This window comes from Eumetopias jubatus, unplaced genomic scaffold (genome assembly GCF_037043125.1).
Source record: "Eumetopias jubatus isolate StellerSeaLion01/CBP00866 unplaced genomic scaffold, mEumJub1_p1.0 scaffold_2, whole genome shotgun sequence".
NCBI classification, from domain to species: Eukaryota; Metazoa; Chordata; class Mammalia; order Carnivora; family Otariidae; genus Eumetopias; species Eumetopias jubatus.
Window position 1 is genome coordinate 51,965,418 of NW_028274808.1, and position 15,024 is coordinate 51,980,441.

Below are 15,024 nucleotides of genomic sequence, written 5' to 3' on the forward strand. Positions count from 1 at the left end.
AGTCGATTCCATCCTTTTGCGCTCAGCAGGAAACTCGCGGGGTCCAGCTGACCTCAGATAACAGGGCAGATCTGAGGTAATTCTCCTTCACACCGCACATGGGATTGGCCAGCAGGGCCCTGTGAAGCTCCAGAATTTAGAACCCAGGGACAGCGTGGTGTGACTGTGTCCTTGGCAAGTCCTGATCTTTCTCCAAGCTCTTCGCATATCTCCAGGGGACCGAGCCACGCTCCGGTGTGTAGACAAAAGGTTAAAAACAGACTCATGACTGCCTTGCGGCTGGATCTCTAGAAATCTAAGTCATCTTGGCCAAAGCCATCTGTTTTGTCCGTGGTGAGGTTTTTAAACCTCCTTTCTGTGAAAGCATGAGTTTTAACTACCTCCTCAGCTGCTAGGCCAGAGGCCTCGCCTGCCTCCTGCTCTGGAATCCTTGGCCCCAAGGGGGCCTCTTCTTGCTCAGAAGTGGAACTTTCTGGGTACATACCTGTGACTTTTCTCTCTGGACCAGGGAGTCCCTTGGACTCCTCTTCGAAGCTCCTCATGTCTCCATTCAAAGGCTTTTCTACAGAGCCTTTCTGAGAGAGCTGAGAGCAGTTTCCCAGAGATGAGGTGCTGGAGGAGGCGGGACCTGCTTTCCAGCCTGACCGCTGGCAGGGGCTGTGTCCACCTGGGGTGGGGGGCAGTGCTGGCTTCCCCTCTTGATCTGGGCTTCTGTTTCCAGAAGTCTTACCCAGCTGGCCCTGTCCCCAGCCGACCTGCGGGCTACCTTCTTCCTCCCCTTGGTTTCCTCCCCCCGACTCTGGCTGCCCCTCTCCTTCAGCTTCCGGGGCCTCTGCAGTTTTGATGCTATCATTCTGTCCTCCTGGACTTGGGTCACCTCCTCCAGAGGCCTCACCTTGCAAACCGGTGTCAGCCCCAGAGCCCTCCTCGGTGTTTTCTTCCTTCCCACCAGAGCCCTGCTCTTTCCCACCTGCTCCCTCTGGGACACTGCCTCGCCCGGCCCCTGTGCTCCCTTCTCTCTTCTGAACAGTTGCCTCCTCCTCTCCCCCTTGGGGGTCTCCGTCTCTGCCAAGGATCTGGCTGTTCTCACCCTCACCCCACCCTTCTGTCCCAGGGTCCTGGTCTAACCCCAGCTCCAGGCCTCCAGTGGACCCCTGGACAGTCCCTGTCCCCAAGGGGACCTCCTGAAGTGGCTCCATCCCTCTCTTCTCAGGGGCTGCCTCTGCGGCCTCCCCACTAGCACACCCCCCTTTCTTCTTCTGCAGAATGTGCTGCAGGTCGAAGGCCTTTTGGATGGGTGCCCTGGATGCCCCCGTTGTGTCCTTCGGGGATGTGGGGATCACTTTCTTCCTCATGCAGGCCTCACAGGGACAAAACTCCTCCCCCTCGGCCTCCCCAACCAGCCAGGTCCCCAGGGCTCTGCTGAGGGTTGGTGCATCCTCCTCTTCCGCAGGGAAGGGGCCGGGCCCCTGGCTTCCAGCCTGCCTGGAGAAGGCTGAGAGGTACCTCAGGCCCTGGAGACGGTGCCTGCGCTGTTCCATCTGCAGGGACATCTCCCACCTGAGGCCTTCCCGGGCCGGCCCCGGCCACCTCCCCGCTGCCTGGCTCCAGATCTCCCGGAGCTCTTTCTCGGTGCTATCTCGGAGCCGCAGGCCCAGGTCCTGCTGCAGCTCTGCCACCATCTGGTCCAGCAGGCTGTTGTTCTGCAGGCTCCAGCGGGCTCGGAGCTCCGCTGTGGCGCTGCCAAGGTGGGCCATGAAGGCCTTCTCCATCTTCCTCAGCAACCTGGACACCCAGAGGGGGTCAGTGTCCAGAGACACTCTGCGGGCCGGAGAAGAGCTCGTCTCCCCAGGCCCCTGGATGCACTTGGCCTGGGCTTGCGCATGGAGTGTCTCAGAGGCTTTGGGCAGCTTCTCCAAACCAGGCTCCATTTGGGGGCCACTGGCATTTGCATCCCTGTCGCTGAGGCTCCTAGGGAGCTCTGTGGGTTTTTCTCTTTTCCCTGGAGGGCAAAGTATAGTGGAGGCAGGGTCTCTTCCTGCTTCCTCTTCCTGCACATTCTTATCTTCCTGTGCACCCTCCCCATCCTGAGAGTTGGCCTCTGACAGTTCTTGTCCCCTGACTCTTCCCTCTTCTGGGAATCCCTGGACACCATCTCCTTGCAGGGCTGCGATTTCTTTTTCTTCTTCGCCTTTCTCTAGCGGTACCTCCTCTTCTTGCATTGTGTTTTCAACTACTTGGTCCAGGTTCCTGCCCAGAACCTGCCCCCCACTGTTTCTCTCTGCCTCATCTTTTCTGCTGGCACAAGCCCATGCTTGGGAATTTGAAGAGGCCATGGAACCACTCAGCTGTTGGTTTCCTGGATCCTCTCGGTTCTTGGAGGTTCTAGAATCAGGCCTCTGGGAGGGGATTTTTAAGGGCAGTGCTACCCTCTCAGAGACCAGGGCGCACTCCATGGCACAGGGTCCACTGCCCTCCCCTGAGCCTCTGGAGCCACTGCCGACATCCACACCAGATGAGGACGTCGGTGTGAAGTCCTCTGTCATGACGTCAGACCTGAGGCCTGGCAGAGCCTGGCACCAGCCAAGCTCCCAGAGGCCCGAGTCCGGCTCACCACGCCTGAGGCCGCACCCCGGCCACAGGGCCTGGAGGGTGCTCAGGAGCTCCTGGTACCGAGGAGAGTCTATGAACCTCACTTTGCCAATGGGAGACCCAAGGTCTTCATCAAAGAAGTGGAGCCCAGCAAGACAGGTGATAAGGGCCTGGGCAGAGCGGCTGAGCCTCCTGCCCGCTGTGCTGGACACTTCGGGCAGGCTGCTGGGCCTGCCCTGCTTGGAGCCCATCAGTGCCTTCATGATCTGTATGGAGGCAGAGACGTTGTGCGGAAACACACATGGGCCCGCAGAATAGTCCATGGCCATGCCTTTGCCTGATTCAGCCTCCCTGGGGTCTTCTGAAACTCCGCTACAAGTAAGACCCTCTTCTGACTTGGGATGAGCATCACCAGTCACTGGGAGGGCTCCGTCTGGCTCTGCTCTCTCGCTGGTGGCCCCTTCATGAGACGGTTGTCTGACCTGCGTTGGTTCCCCCAGACATTCTGGGGAACGTTTGTCAACAGGATCCTCCTTGGGGCCTTCTGGGTCATCCCCTGCCACAACTGTGCTCTCACTCACCATCTCACATTTCATGGGTATGGGCTCCACTGGGATGCTGCTTAGCCATTCACGGACCACAGCTTCTGGTGAGGCTCGGGGCAGAGCACCCAGCGCCATTCCGCCATCTCTCTCTTGCCCCTCTAGACTTAGCCTTCCACCAGCAACCTTCTTCCCCTGGAATATTCTCCCAGACCTGGGGCCACAGCTGGAGCTGCCTCTTCTTGAGGCTTTGACTGCTTTCCCCGTGGCCCCTGACTGAGAGCCGGGGGGCCAGGGGAACCATGCCTCAAGCTTTCCCTCCCCCAGCTCTCCCCCGCCTGGCCCCCAGTCAGCACTGGGGTTGCTGCTACACGAAGGGTATTTCTTGACAAAAGGCCATGTCCTTGGGGGGGTGGGACAGTATCGGGTGCATATCAAGGGGACCTCAGAGAAGGGCCCCCGGCTTCCCAGTGGTTGGGAGGTCTGCAGGGTGTGAGTCTTATCACTGGGGGTCCTGTGGAACAGGGATGTGCTGATCGGTGAGCAGTCGCAGCCTCTGTGGGCTCCCGACATCCCTCCCTCGGGCTGTCCAACTGGCAGAACTAAAGGCCAGGAAGGCTTGGGAATGCCACCCCCTGCCTTTTTGTCCAGACCATCAGCTTGGCTGCTCAAAAAGTCTGATGTGTTGGAAGGTGTGGGAGCTGATGAGCATGCCCTGAACTCAGGGTGCCCTTCAGTCTCAGCAGAGGGACAGTATGGGGAGTAGAAATTGGAAGCACAGTCAGAATTGCTCACAGGGGTTATGAGAGCACTGTGGACCCCCTGTACATACTGGGAATGAAGAGAGGCAGAGGAGGGTGGCCCTGTGTCCTGGGAGGCCCGGTTCCTGGCCCTGGGTGAGCTTGCAGAAAGGGGTGGTGCTGAGCCATTTGGGCAGGCCCTGAGTCTGCTGGGAGGTCCTGGAATTTGCCTGGGCACCGGTGAGTCAGGTGGGCAGTGGGTATGCCTTTGGGTGTGGTGTTGCCTGGGGCAGCCTATGTGAGCCCCTCGGCTGAGACCAGAAATGCTGGGTGAGGACACAGCACTGGCTCTGCCCCTTTGCTTTCTCCTGCTGCCTGGGACTGAGGCGCAGGCAGAAGGTGGAGAATGGCCTGCAGTGTCCCCAGAGCCAGAATGACCGGGAGCCAGGGGCGGTCTCCTCCCAGACCTACCCTTAGCCTGGGAGTGCCTGGTACCCTGTCCACTGTCCTCTGCCTGAGAGTCCTCATTCCTCAAAGACAAGGGACTCACCGTGGGCAGACTGGGGCCTTCCCCCTGAATGGCCTTTGTCCAGGAAGTAGTCACGGCCCTTGTCTTGCTCAGACAGCCCTGGTGCTGCTCACCCCTTTCACTAGACTCCTCGAGAGACCCAGCACTCCCTGAGGCGTCAGAAAGAGCACCTGCCGTGTCTCGGGTCTGGGGCTTCAGGCAGCTATGGGGCTCCCTGCGGCCTTGCCCTGCTCCCTGTGGACCTGGGCCCTCACTAGTCCAGGATGGGCCACCAGCTTCCCCCCCTGCTCCCCTCTGGGAGGCAGCCCCTGAGACTGAATGTAGGTCGCAGCTGCCCACACTGCCCTCTGGAGACCTGGAGCAGCAGGAGGAGTTTGGCTCGGAGTCTTTGGGGGCTCTGTCACTAGAAGCAGGGCTGACACTGTCCTTGCTGCTTCTTTTCCTGCTGGTGAACCCTTGGCTATAGGGCCTCCTGGAATGGGAGTGTGGGGTCAACCTGGATCTCCTTTGAGAGGCCATCCCCTCTCCCTGGGTGGAGTACAGGGGGTTCATCCAGATCTCATACCTGGTCCCTGGCTGCCACCGGCCTCGGCCAAGGGCTTCTTCACATCCTGCCTCACAGGGCCCCTGTCCCTGTGCCCCAGGCTCTGAGGAGCCCGCGGGGTGGTCTTCCCACACACAGTGGAGGGAGTCCACCTCCCCCAGGACAGGGACTTCCTCACTGGCTGCTGTGAAGGCACTGGCCCTCCCCACCCTCCTGGACCACAGGAGTGCATCCTCACCAAGGAGATGGAAGCGGACTTTCATCTCTACAGACAGGCTGCCATCCTTGTTCATGCGGACCTTTTTCTCAACATCGTCACTGGCCACCAATGGGCCGAGCTGGGCAGGCATGTCCTGACGGTGTCTGTCAGGAGCAGGGCCCATCTGAGCGTGATGCAGGGACATCGGGGGGTCGCTGAGACCAGACCTCTCTGAGAGCAAGGAAAACCGCCGTGGCCGGCTGCCTGACCTGGACCTTGAGTGGATCACACTCTGCTTGGCCTTTGGCCCCCAGCTTCCTGGCACACGATGAAAGTAAGAGAAAAGAAGAAAGACAGTGAGCTACTAGGGGGAGCTTCAGAGTCAGAGAATAAAGGCTAGTCATGAGCCTTTCATCATTTAAACACCCTGCCGCCCCCAAAACCACAAAATAAGGTCAGAAACCATTCTAGAATGAATATCCAGTCTGCAATCTGTGAACCAGCAAAACCTAGTGAGATGAACTTAACGTCTGAATTCAGTCTCAACTTTGCGACTTCCTCGCTGTGTTGTTTTTGGCAGAGACTCTTTACTGAGTTGTAAAATAATGATAATTGTAGGTTTGTTTTGACGATGCAGGGCAATGCATATAAAACTTTCTGCAGAGTTGCTAGCACAAACTATGTTCTCAATAGACAACAGAGTTGGCAGGCAGAGCAGCAGGGCCCAGAGCTAACTCCGGGCCCGGCTCATGCTCAAGCCCAACACAGGAAACAAAATCAATAAGCTGCTGTAAAGGTGCCTGATTGTAAACTGTAAAATGCTTTGCAATTATTAGTGGTGATTTATCATCTTAACAGTCATCAAGCTTCGGGGTTGATAAATGATTGCAAGGAAGGACCTGGACACACAATAGCAAGTCTTGAGAGTCAAGCCTGCACCCTAGCCATGAAAAAGAGAAGAAAAGGGAGCCACTGAAGGAAGAAAGAAGTGGTCCCAAGTAGGAATGAAGCCCTTAGTACTTTCTCATTTCACCTCTTCCTGATTGGCAAGAGGAAAAGGCTAGTGGAGGCTGAGCCTATGGCCAGCAAAAGAACGGATCTGCCTACTTGAGTCCGTCTAGACAGAAGGTTTCGCCAAGCTCTGCTCTTCCAGAAGCACCTAATGAGACTAGGAGCTCCTCCGAAGGGGGCTCTGTGGCTAATAGGTCCTTGTACCTCTAGCACCTGGCATGCACTGATCACCGAAACCATTATTGTCATTTCTTAGTAGCTTTTCACAAAGGATATTATTTTGTTTATTTACCAAATTTGCCCATTTCCATTCCAATAATTTTGCTGAAAATTTCAACCTGCAGTTGTTAATTATGCCTTTAAAATAATGTGTTTTTAAATAACAACACCTGCACTCCGGCACACGGTAGGCTTTTTGGAGGGATATACATACAGTTAGATGTATAGACTGATGAATAGATGGAGGATCAATGGTTATTGTTAGTTTTAGTCCATTTGGCTTCTACTGTTATCTAAGGCAGTCATGACTCTTGAAAGATGCAAATGCCATATACCCATGGTCCATTGCCTCCATAATGTCATGCCCACCATGATCCTTAATAAAGCTTATTTTAGATCCTAGAAATTTAGAGTTCAAGATCTCCTAATCCTTATTTGCTTTAAATACCAGACTCTCCTCTCTCACACACCAAGCAAATTTCAACCCAATTAAGGTTGATGGCAGTAAGAAAGCGGAAGAGGCAAGGGTGACCCAAAAAATGTGGGATACCCAAAAATTGGGGCCAAAAGGCAGGTTTTTTAAATTATCTAGAAAGGATATCTGCTTAGTCCTACTGAACCACTATCCAGGGCAAATAAAATTGGGGAAACTCCAAAACTAACTCACCGGTTTTGTTTCTTGGAGTCTGCCCAGATAAAGTTTCAGTTCCGTATCTTCTAGAATCTTCCATTGCCAGAGGTTTGAAAGACTCGTAGCCAGCACATACTAGCACTGAAGGACTGTGGAGCAGACCCTTCAGAGAGTCCACCTGAAGAAGGAGAGTGTTGAGTTAGGAGGCCCGGTTTGCAGAGCCCCTCTTCTACCCAGGGAGACATAGGTAGAGGAAGAATCCCGTCACTCTGGCCCTTTCCTGAAGTTTGCACATCTCACCCCAGAATTCTGTCCTATCCACTTGCCATAATACCTCCATAACTAGCTGGGGGCTGAGGTCCTATCACCTATTCCCACAAATGACACCTTCCTCTCTACCTATACCCCTCCCCCCACCCAGTTTAAGGCCTGTGGTTTAGGGGTTCTTCTGGATGCCTCAGGTGGAAAACACTTCAAGAAGTCTTTGGCCTGCCTCCCTGCTCACCCTTGCACCTTCCAGAATATGAATTTTTTTTAAAGCAACCAGAACAGAAAGGCCTCCAGCTTCCCCATGGAGATCTGATTCACTATCTCACTCATTTCCCACAAAGAGTTCTCTCCTGGGTCCAATCTTTGTTTTCCAGTATAATCTCGAGCCCATCACCTCTGCTTTCAGCCCTTCTGGAACAGAGAAGGGCAAGGCTGCTCTCTCTACAGGCTCCCCCAGTGATTCTCTAGGCTCCTGCCCAGAGGCTTATGCCATCCTTTCCCACCCACCCTAGGACATCCTAGGCTGGATGCTGAGCAGGCAACATTGCATTCCAGGAAACAGGTCCCTGCTTTTAGAAAAATCTCACATGGCCCTGAGGTCCCTACAGCACATTGTGAGACTTTGCGCTATTTATGACATTATATAGTAACTGGCAGTGTTGGGGGATTTAGTTTCATCTTCAAAGGGCTGAATCTGTTCTTCTTTATTTTCTCAAATTAGAAGGGTATGTTCATTAGCAAGGAAATGAGAAAAAGAGAACTCTTGCATCCTCTCCCCACAAATGACATTAAATTAGCTGTACACCAGATCTTTCAACCTAGTTGATTAGAAGTTTTTTTCAAACTACTAAGCACACTTCTTTGTTGATTTGGAGCTCTAGTGCATCACAAAAATGCAAACATGACCCAAGTCTATCAATTTATGGACACATATCAATGTATTCATATCCCTTAGACAGCAGTAGAAGCCAAATGGACTACATGACCCAAGTCTATCAATTTATAATAGTCATATTTCTAGGAAATCAGACTTTTCCAAGGAGGAAAAAAGAGAACTCAGGGTTATATGATGCTCCCATTCTAGAAAGAGGTCAAGGTTTAGGATCCACACACAAAAAAAGAGAGTTATTGAGAGTATATTGAGAGTGTTCACCCAGTTGAGGACCTGACAACTGATAATCATGCCACAGCATGCCCTGGGGAGCAATGAGACCATTTTATTTACAGAAACTCTAATAGTTCTGCATTAAGTCTATAAGAAAATATGCTAATATTTTTTCTCCAATTAACTTATTTTTGTACCTGCTCTCTCCATTTCGCCATACCCACTAAACTGTAGCTGATTGAAGGTAGGGACCTAGCCTTATTTTCTGTATCCTCTGCATTAAGCACATGCTGGTACATAACAAATGTGCCATAATTTAGGAGTTTTTTTACATTATGACTCTGACATTATTAATGTTGATTCTATCATTTGCCAGCCATGCAGCTATGAGCCAATTACTTAACCTCTGTGCCTCAATTTTCTTACCTATACAAAGGAAATAATAACATGAATTGCCTTGTGAGTTTGTGTGGTAGATGTCATGTCCTAGATTAGTCAACCTCTGTTTTACTTTCTTTCTGGTGTAATTTCCAGTATGGCGGAGTGTACAAAGCTCTATATACATTTTCTGGACTCCCTTGCAGCTAGACTTCTAACCATGAAATCATTTCTAATAATTAGATGCACTTGCACAAGGTAGGAGAAATGACAGTGAAGTAAAACCCATCTTTCTTTTGCTTTTGACTGTTGCCACAAGAAAAAAGTCAAAGGCATAAAGAGGCATGTGCGGCTGAAATGGCAAAAGCCACACTCATTTTTCCAGTACCCAGTCACCAGCTTTCTGGATATCAACAGACAGCAGTGGCACATGACCTGCCTGATTCCAGACCACAGCAATGGTGGGCTAATACTGAACTCAATTATTCCAGGGACATCACCCCAACAACCCACTTGAATGATTGTGTTAGAGGTATCTATTCAGATAGGTCAATTCTGTGATATTCTGGGAATTATTTCCAGAAACCAAGCTTATGCTCCTCCAGCTTTCCAATCTTTAAGCACAAAACTCTGTGTGTATAATTTCTTCACGCTTAAGATACGCACAGAGGTTTCTGTTTCCTATACTGAATCATGACTGATTCAATGTACAGTATCAGAGGTTGTTGCAGGCAATAGACCCTCAAGGAGAGGAGTCTTGGATTAGTTATCTGACCTGATTGGGTTTAAAGGCAGTGATAATCTGGTTACAATGCGACACTGGTGGCCTAAGGCACAAAGTGATAAAACAGGTTCTTGAATGATCACCTCTGATAGTAGAATGCAGTGCTTAACTGAGAACAGGACTTTGGGGGAAAATCACTGGCTGTCATGACAGACCCTTCTAATGAGAATGAGAGCTGCAAGGACTATGGAGTAGGCTGGCTTCTCTGACTTAAAGAAAATGGCAAGCTCAAGGTCTAAACTCTCAGTTTAGGGATGGCCAGAGGACCTAGGTGCTTCTACTACTACTATAAAAGAATCTCTTTTCTCTTGTAGTCAAACATCAGATGCAGAAACTGATTCTTCTAGTTGTTGAAATAAAACTGAAGTGATTGCTGTGTCATCTGTCTAGCCGTAAAGCAAGTGTGTCAAAGCAGGACCCCATCATCAGGAGGTGGTGACATGTACTAGATCAGGTTCAGGCATTTGAACGGAAGGCATAAGTAAATTGCATGAGCCACACTCCCAGTTCACCTGCTTCTGCTGCATTGCCGTCTTTCCTTCCCACACACCTAAAACTTCCTGGGGGAGTTCCCTATGACCAGTTAACTGAAGAAGAAAATATCTGATTCTGGGTTTCAGATGGTTTCACAGGATATGCTGACACAAGTCAAAAGTTGACTGCTGCACCATTACAGACCCACTTGGGGGCCACAAAGGGCAGTGGGGAAGGAAAGTACAGGGGACAAGTTATTTGATTGGCTAGTTTTCACGGAAGGAGCAATGGCAGGAGGTTCTATGGCAATTCATAGGCAGGAGTTAGCAGTTCAATCTGACAATCAAGGCCTTGGAAGGAACAAGACTGGAGGGCTGGTGACAAGGAACTCTAGAGAAGAATCTGTAAATGGGTCTCCCAGAATGTGCCTAGAGAATGAGAACATTTGTGTCCCATTGAATGCTCTCCAGAAGGTGATAATCATGTGGACAAATGACCTGTTCAATGGATGTTAGTCATTCTTTTCCTCCAACCACCCCAAGGTGTGCTCAACTTGATTATGAACAGAGTGACAAAGTAAATATGAACTAAGAATGTAAACTACCTTATTCATGTGGATCTGACTGTCATGTCTGCTAAGGGTCCAATCTTCCAAGAGCAGAGATCCATGCTAAACTTGTGCCAAAACACTTGTGATTTGCAGCATATCTTGAGGTACTCAGCAAGCCATCTCATGGGAAGCTAATGACATTGAACCCCTCCATCATGGGGAGAGTCAGAAATGTGGATTCACTGGAATAGGCACTAATTTTGAATATATATTTCCTTCCTTGCCCACATCCTTCCATGCACTTGCTGAATACCCCATTCATCGTTGCCATAATCCATGAGAATTACTTCTATCCAAAGAACTGATTTTATAGCAAAAGAAGTGAGACAATGCACTAACACCCATGGAATTCACTGTGTAGCCATATACCACATCACCCAAAAGTACCTATAATTTATAGAACGGTGGTGCATTCAATGGGCACCAACTGAAAGTAATCACTTTATAGCGTTGAGGCATTATCTTGCAGGATGTGATATGTGCTCTGGTCTGGCAACCACTATACAATATAGTGCTGTTTCTCCACAGACAACAGATACCTGGGAATTAAAGGGTGGGAATATGAGCAGCTCCTTTCACTATTATACCTATGACCTAGCTACAAACATTTTGCTTTCCATCCCAAAAACTTCAGGCTCTGCTAGTTTGGAGGTCTCTGGGTCCAAGGGAAAATGTTCCCACCAGGAGACTGAACAGTGAGTCAGTGAAGTTGAAAGTTGAGACAGTCACTTGGCCATATGGGAATCCTTGCAACAATGAACCAACAGGCAACAAGGGGGGTTCTGTGTTGAATGGGGTGATTGATTCTGTAATGGGTCTCTCAGAATGAGAGTTTGGATCCTATTCAAACTTGGTTGGGGGGAATAGGGTTGCTTTTATGCAAATAGGATCGGGGGAAAGTCATCTATAGCCCAGGGAATCCCTTGAGTGCTTTCTGTGGCTGCCATATTCAGGTTAAAAATTAACACAAGACTACAACAGCTCAGGAAGCACCTCCAAGGGCTGAGTCCACAGGAATGATGTAGCACGTGCAGCATGTAGTAAATGTACCATAATTTAGATGGTGGAATTGGTCCAGCCACTCTACCATATCCATAACCCACATTTAGCTGAGGTACTGGCAGAGGGCAGAGGGAACTTAATACCATCAATGGCCTTGCAGTAGATAACCTAGTTTTCTTCACAACTCTGCTAGGCATGAATCAATTTTCTATGTTTTGCCCTTGCCTCCCTCTAGCACTTTTTATAAGGTATTTTGGTGACTTGATAGTTAAGTCTTAAGACAGAGGCTACAAATGTGGGCTTGTGCCCAGAGGATGGATGGTACAGTGCTGATGTGACTCTGGGGGGAAGGTGAATATGTTTTGATTGTAGGAAAGACAGCTACATACTTAGGTGGGGACATGCTGCTGTAGCTGCTGCTTGTAAATTTAAGTACTGGTAGAATAGTGTACACAGGTGTTAAGTAGTGATAGGATTAGATTATGGGGAAACTGTTGATTAGACCAAGTCACCTCCATCTTCCATCCTGTGCACCTACAGTGTACATTCATGTTCTGAAGGAGCTGGAAAGGCAAAAATTATTCACTAGCCTTCTTCACAGTTCAGGCGATATGCAGATTGGGTTCTCCATCAATTAGATGCACTTGATCAAGTCTGGAAAAGCAAGTGAGGCAGACACCGTCTCTTCTTGCTTCTGGTTGTTGTTGCTGCGAAGCAAATGTGTGGGTACCAGGAGGCCATAGCAGCCCAGGCAGCAGGCTAGACCCAGCACCCCAGTGCTCCTGCATGTCAAGAGGGTCAAGATGCAACTGTGGCAGTTTCCTGATCCCAGCTTTATAAGCTTGGATGCCACTATAGAGAAGTATTCTTGAACACAGTAATCACAGTAGCTTCAAGCAGGGTAGTAGCTTCCCCTGCAGAATGCTGGGAGCTATTCCTGTAGACCCAGCTTAGAACTCACGCCTCCAGCTGTCCAAAGATTTGGGAGTCCCCTAATGTCCTGCATTAGATTACTTTCTGCTCAAGGTACTTTGAGGAGTTTTTGTTTTCTGCACTGAACTCTCCCTGAAATAGATGGTATTGGATAATAGAAGGATTGGATAAGAAAATAATAAAAGTGTGCAAGGCACAGTGTCTGGTACTCACTAAGCACTCAATAAATGGTAACCAAAATACGAATAATAATTGCTTATTTAACTGACTCCATGTCTCCACTCCTTTAATTCACCTTTAATTAGTAGCAGGACAATCAGTGCCTCTTTGTAAAGAATAACCTCCCCATTCCATCTAAGTATTTTGATCTGAGGTCCAGAGAGCTTTTTAAAGAAATAGCATACCCCAACAGCCTACCTTTTTCCCACTTGTCGTGTACACCTGCTTCACAGGAAAGTGCAAAAGATCCGAGGCTTTGCTGAGAAAGGCCGTCAGGTTCCTTGTATTTCTATGGCTGAGAACCACTGTCTGCTGGAATCTAGGGTCTCCATTCTTAACCAGCATTATCCTCCTTGGGGCCTTAGGACCCTTGCAGGAAGAGGATGTTCCTGGTGCCTCACACTGGCTTTCAAAATCCCTTGACTGCTGAGCAGATGGGCTTCTCCCTTGTGGCCAGCCTGGCCTACTGGGTGTTTTGGGGGGCTTCTTATCAGAGCAGAGGTAGCAGCCACCATCTTCCAGCTGTTCCAGGGTACTGAGGCCATGAAGACCCCGGGGCGTGGTGACAGAGCGCACCCCAAAGGAGAGAGGCACACGCTGAGATAGCTCGTCCATCAGAGCACCAAAGCTCTTGAACACGCGCTGGTCAACAGCCAAGCGAACCCCAGCAAACCGGGGATCCCCTCGCTTGAGGAAGGTTATCTTCTTGGCTGGCGTGACCTGGGTGACAGAGGGGTTCCGGACCACGGAAGGCAGGAGGCACTCACGGTGGCTCAGGGCCTGGGCATCCCTCAAGGTGCTGTTCATGGTGGAGAGGCCCAGGCAGCTGGAATGGATCAGAGGAAGAGGAGAGTCAGAGACAACCCACAGGAGTTTGCATTTCCTCTCTCCCCTTTGTTACAGAGGTGCTTCCAGATCATCCCAAATTTGTACCACTCAGTTATGTAGAAGCTGGTTAATCCATTTTGATGGAATAGAAGGAAGGCCAAAGGTCTGGCACCAGACAGATATGAATTCAAATCCTGACTCCACACTTACTACCTGTGTGACCCAGGAAGTTAATGACATAATCTGTGTCTTGGTGGATCCCACCTGTAACATGCAGCCATATTCATTCTGCATAGTGCAAGGTCTAATGTGTAACCCAGGGGAATTCCCAGCTCTCTGGATTCATGTCTTCTGGTGCCAGGTGAGCAGAATCCCTTGGGACAGGAGTATAGACAAGGAGACTTGTAACCCACCATGTCTTCTCTTTATTATCTGGTAATGTTTGCTTTAACGTAAAAAGAATGTGCCCCTCCTCCCATCCCTCCGAAGTCTTTGGAAGATGCATGATGGACCCTATGGGAGAGTACCCCAGCCCACTGCCATCATCATGGGAGACTAGGGGCTTAGCCCAGCTTTGATAGGGTCGAGCTCTTTCGTCCACCTGTTCATTTCTATTCCCACCTCAGGAAAGCCCCATTGTCTTGCCTGGGACCTTGGAAAAGCCTCCCACAGGCTCTCCTTGTCATTGCCATGCTCTGTTCTGGCCAAGTTGTCCTGAAACCCAGTTTTTACCTGGCATTTCCTATGCTCCAAACCCTTCAAATTGTTCCCCAGTGTCTGCAGAAGAAGCTCAGGCTTGTTACCCTACAATTCAAGGGTCCTTCAGGCTTCCTTCTGACTTCCCCCTTAGAGCCTCAGCTCTTGCTTCTTTCTCACAGGAGTTCTCCACTCCCACCCAGCCTCCTGGTTCCGAGGCTCTCCCTGCATGGCAACCCCCATCCTTCTGCAACCTGCCTTGGATTCTCTCCCCTGTGGAGCCTGCCCCAACCCCCTAGTCTGGGGCAACCCCCATTTTCAGTACAACTCGACTGGCATTTCCTATATCCCAGGCCTGTATCCTTCTTGGCCAAGTACCCCAAGCCTGTGAGGCAAACTTGTACTCCCCGGGGCTCTGAGCCCCATGTTTGGCATAGATCAAGGATCCAGGAAATACACACTTATTACTAATGCCCATATTTCACAGATCCTCGTAACAGTGCTCAATCCTGTCAGTAAGCTGACATTTGATGAATTATGATTAGGTAAGGAGTTGTCCCCACTTTCACATGGTTCAGACCACAGCAGGACCCTCATAAATGTGCACACTGCAAGTAAATGTGGTCTTTCTTGCTGTAGCCACGAATCCCACTTGTGGCTCAGTGGTGCCCAAATCTCCTTTCCTTACCTTTGCTCTCTACCTAGCCACATTCATCTC

The 15,024-nt window shown here is 50.2% G+C and overlaps 1 protein-coding gene across 1 annotated transcript; it reads right to left on the bottom strand.

Moving 5' to 3' along the window:
* Positions 1-287: 287 nt before the first annotated feature.
* RP1L1 (RP1 like 1) lies at positions 288-13,592 on the bottom strand. Its single transcript, XM_028114282.2, has 3 exons — positions 12,981-13,592; positions 7,044-7,185; positions 288-5,464 (listed from the first exon to the last, which is right to left on the bottom strand). The coding sequence occupies exons 1-3, from the start codon at positions 13,587-13,589 to the stop codon at positions 288-290; spliced, it is 5,928 nt and encodes a 1,975-aa protein (XP_027970083.1). The 5' UTR covers positions 13,590-13,592.
* Positions 13,593-15,024: the final 1,432 nt, after the last annotated feature.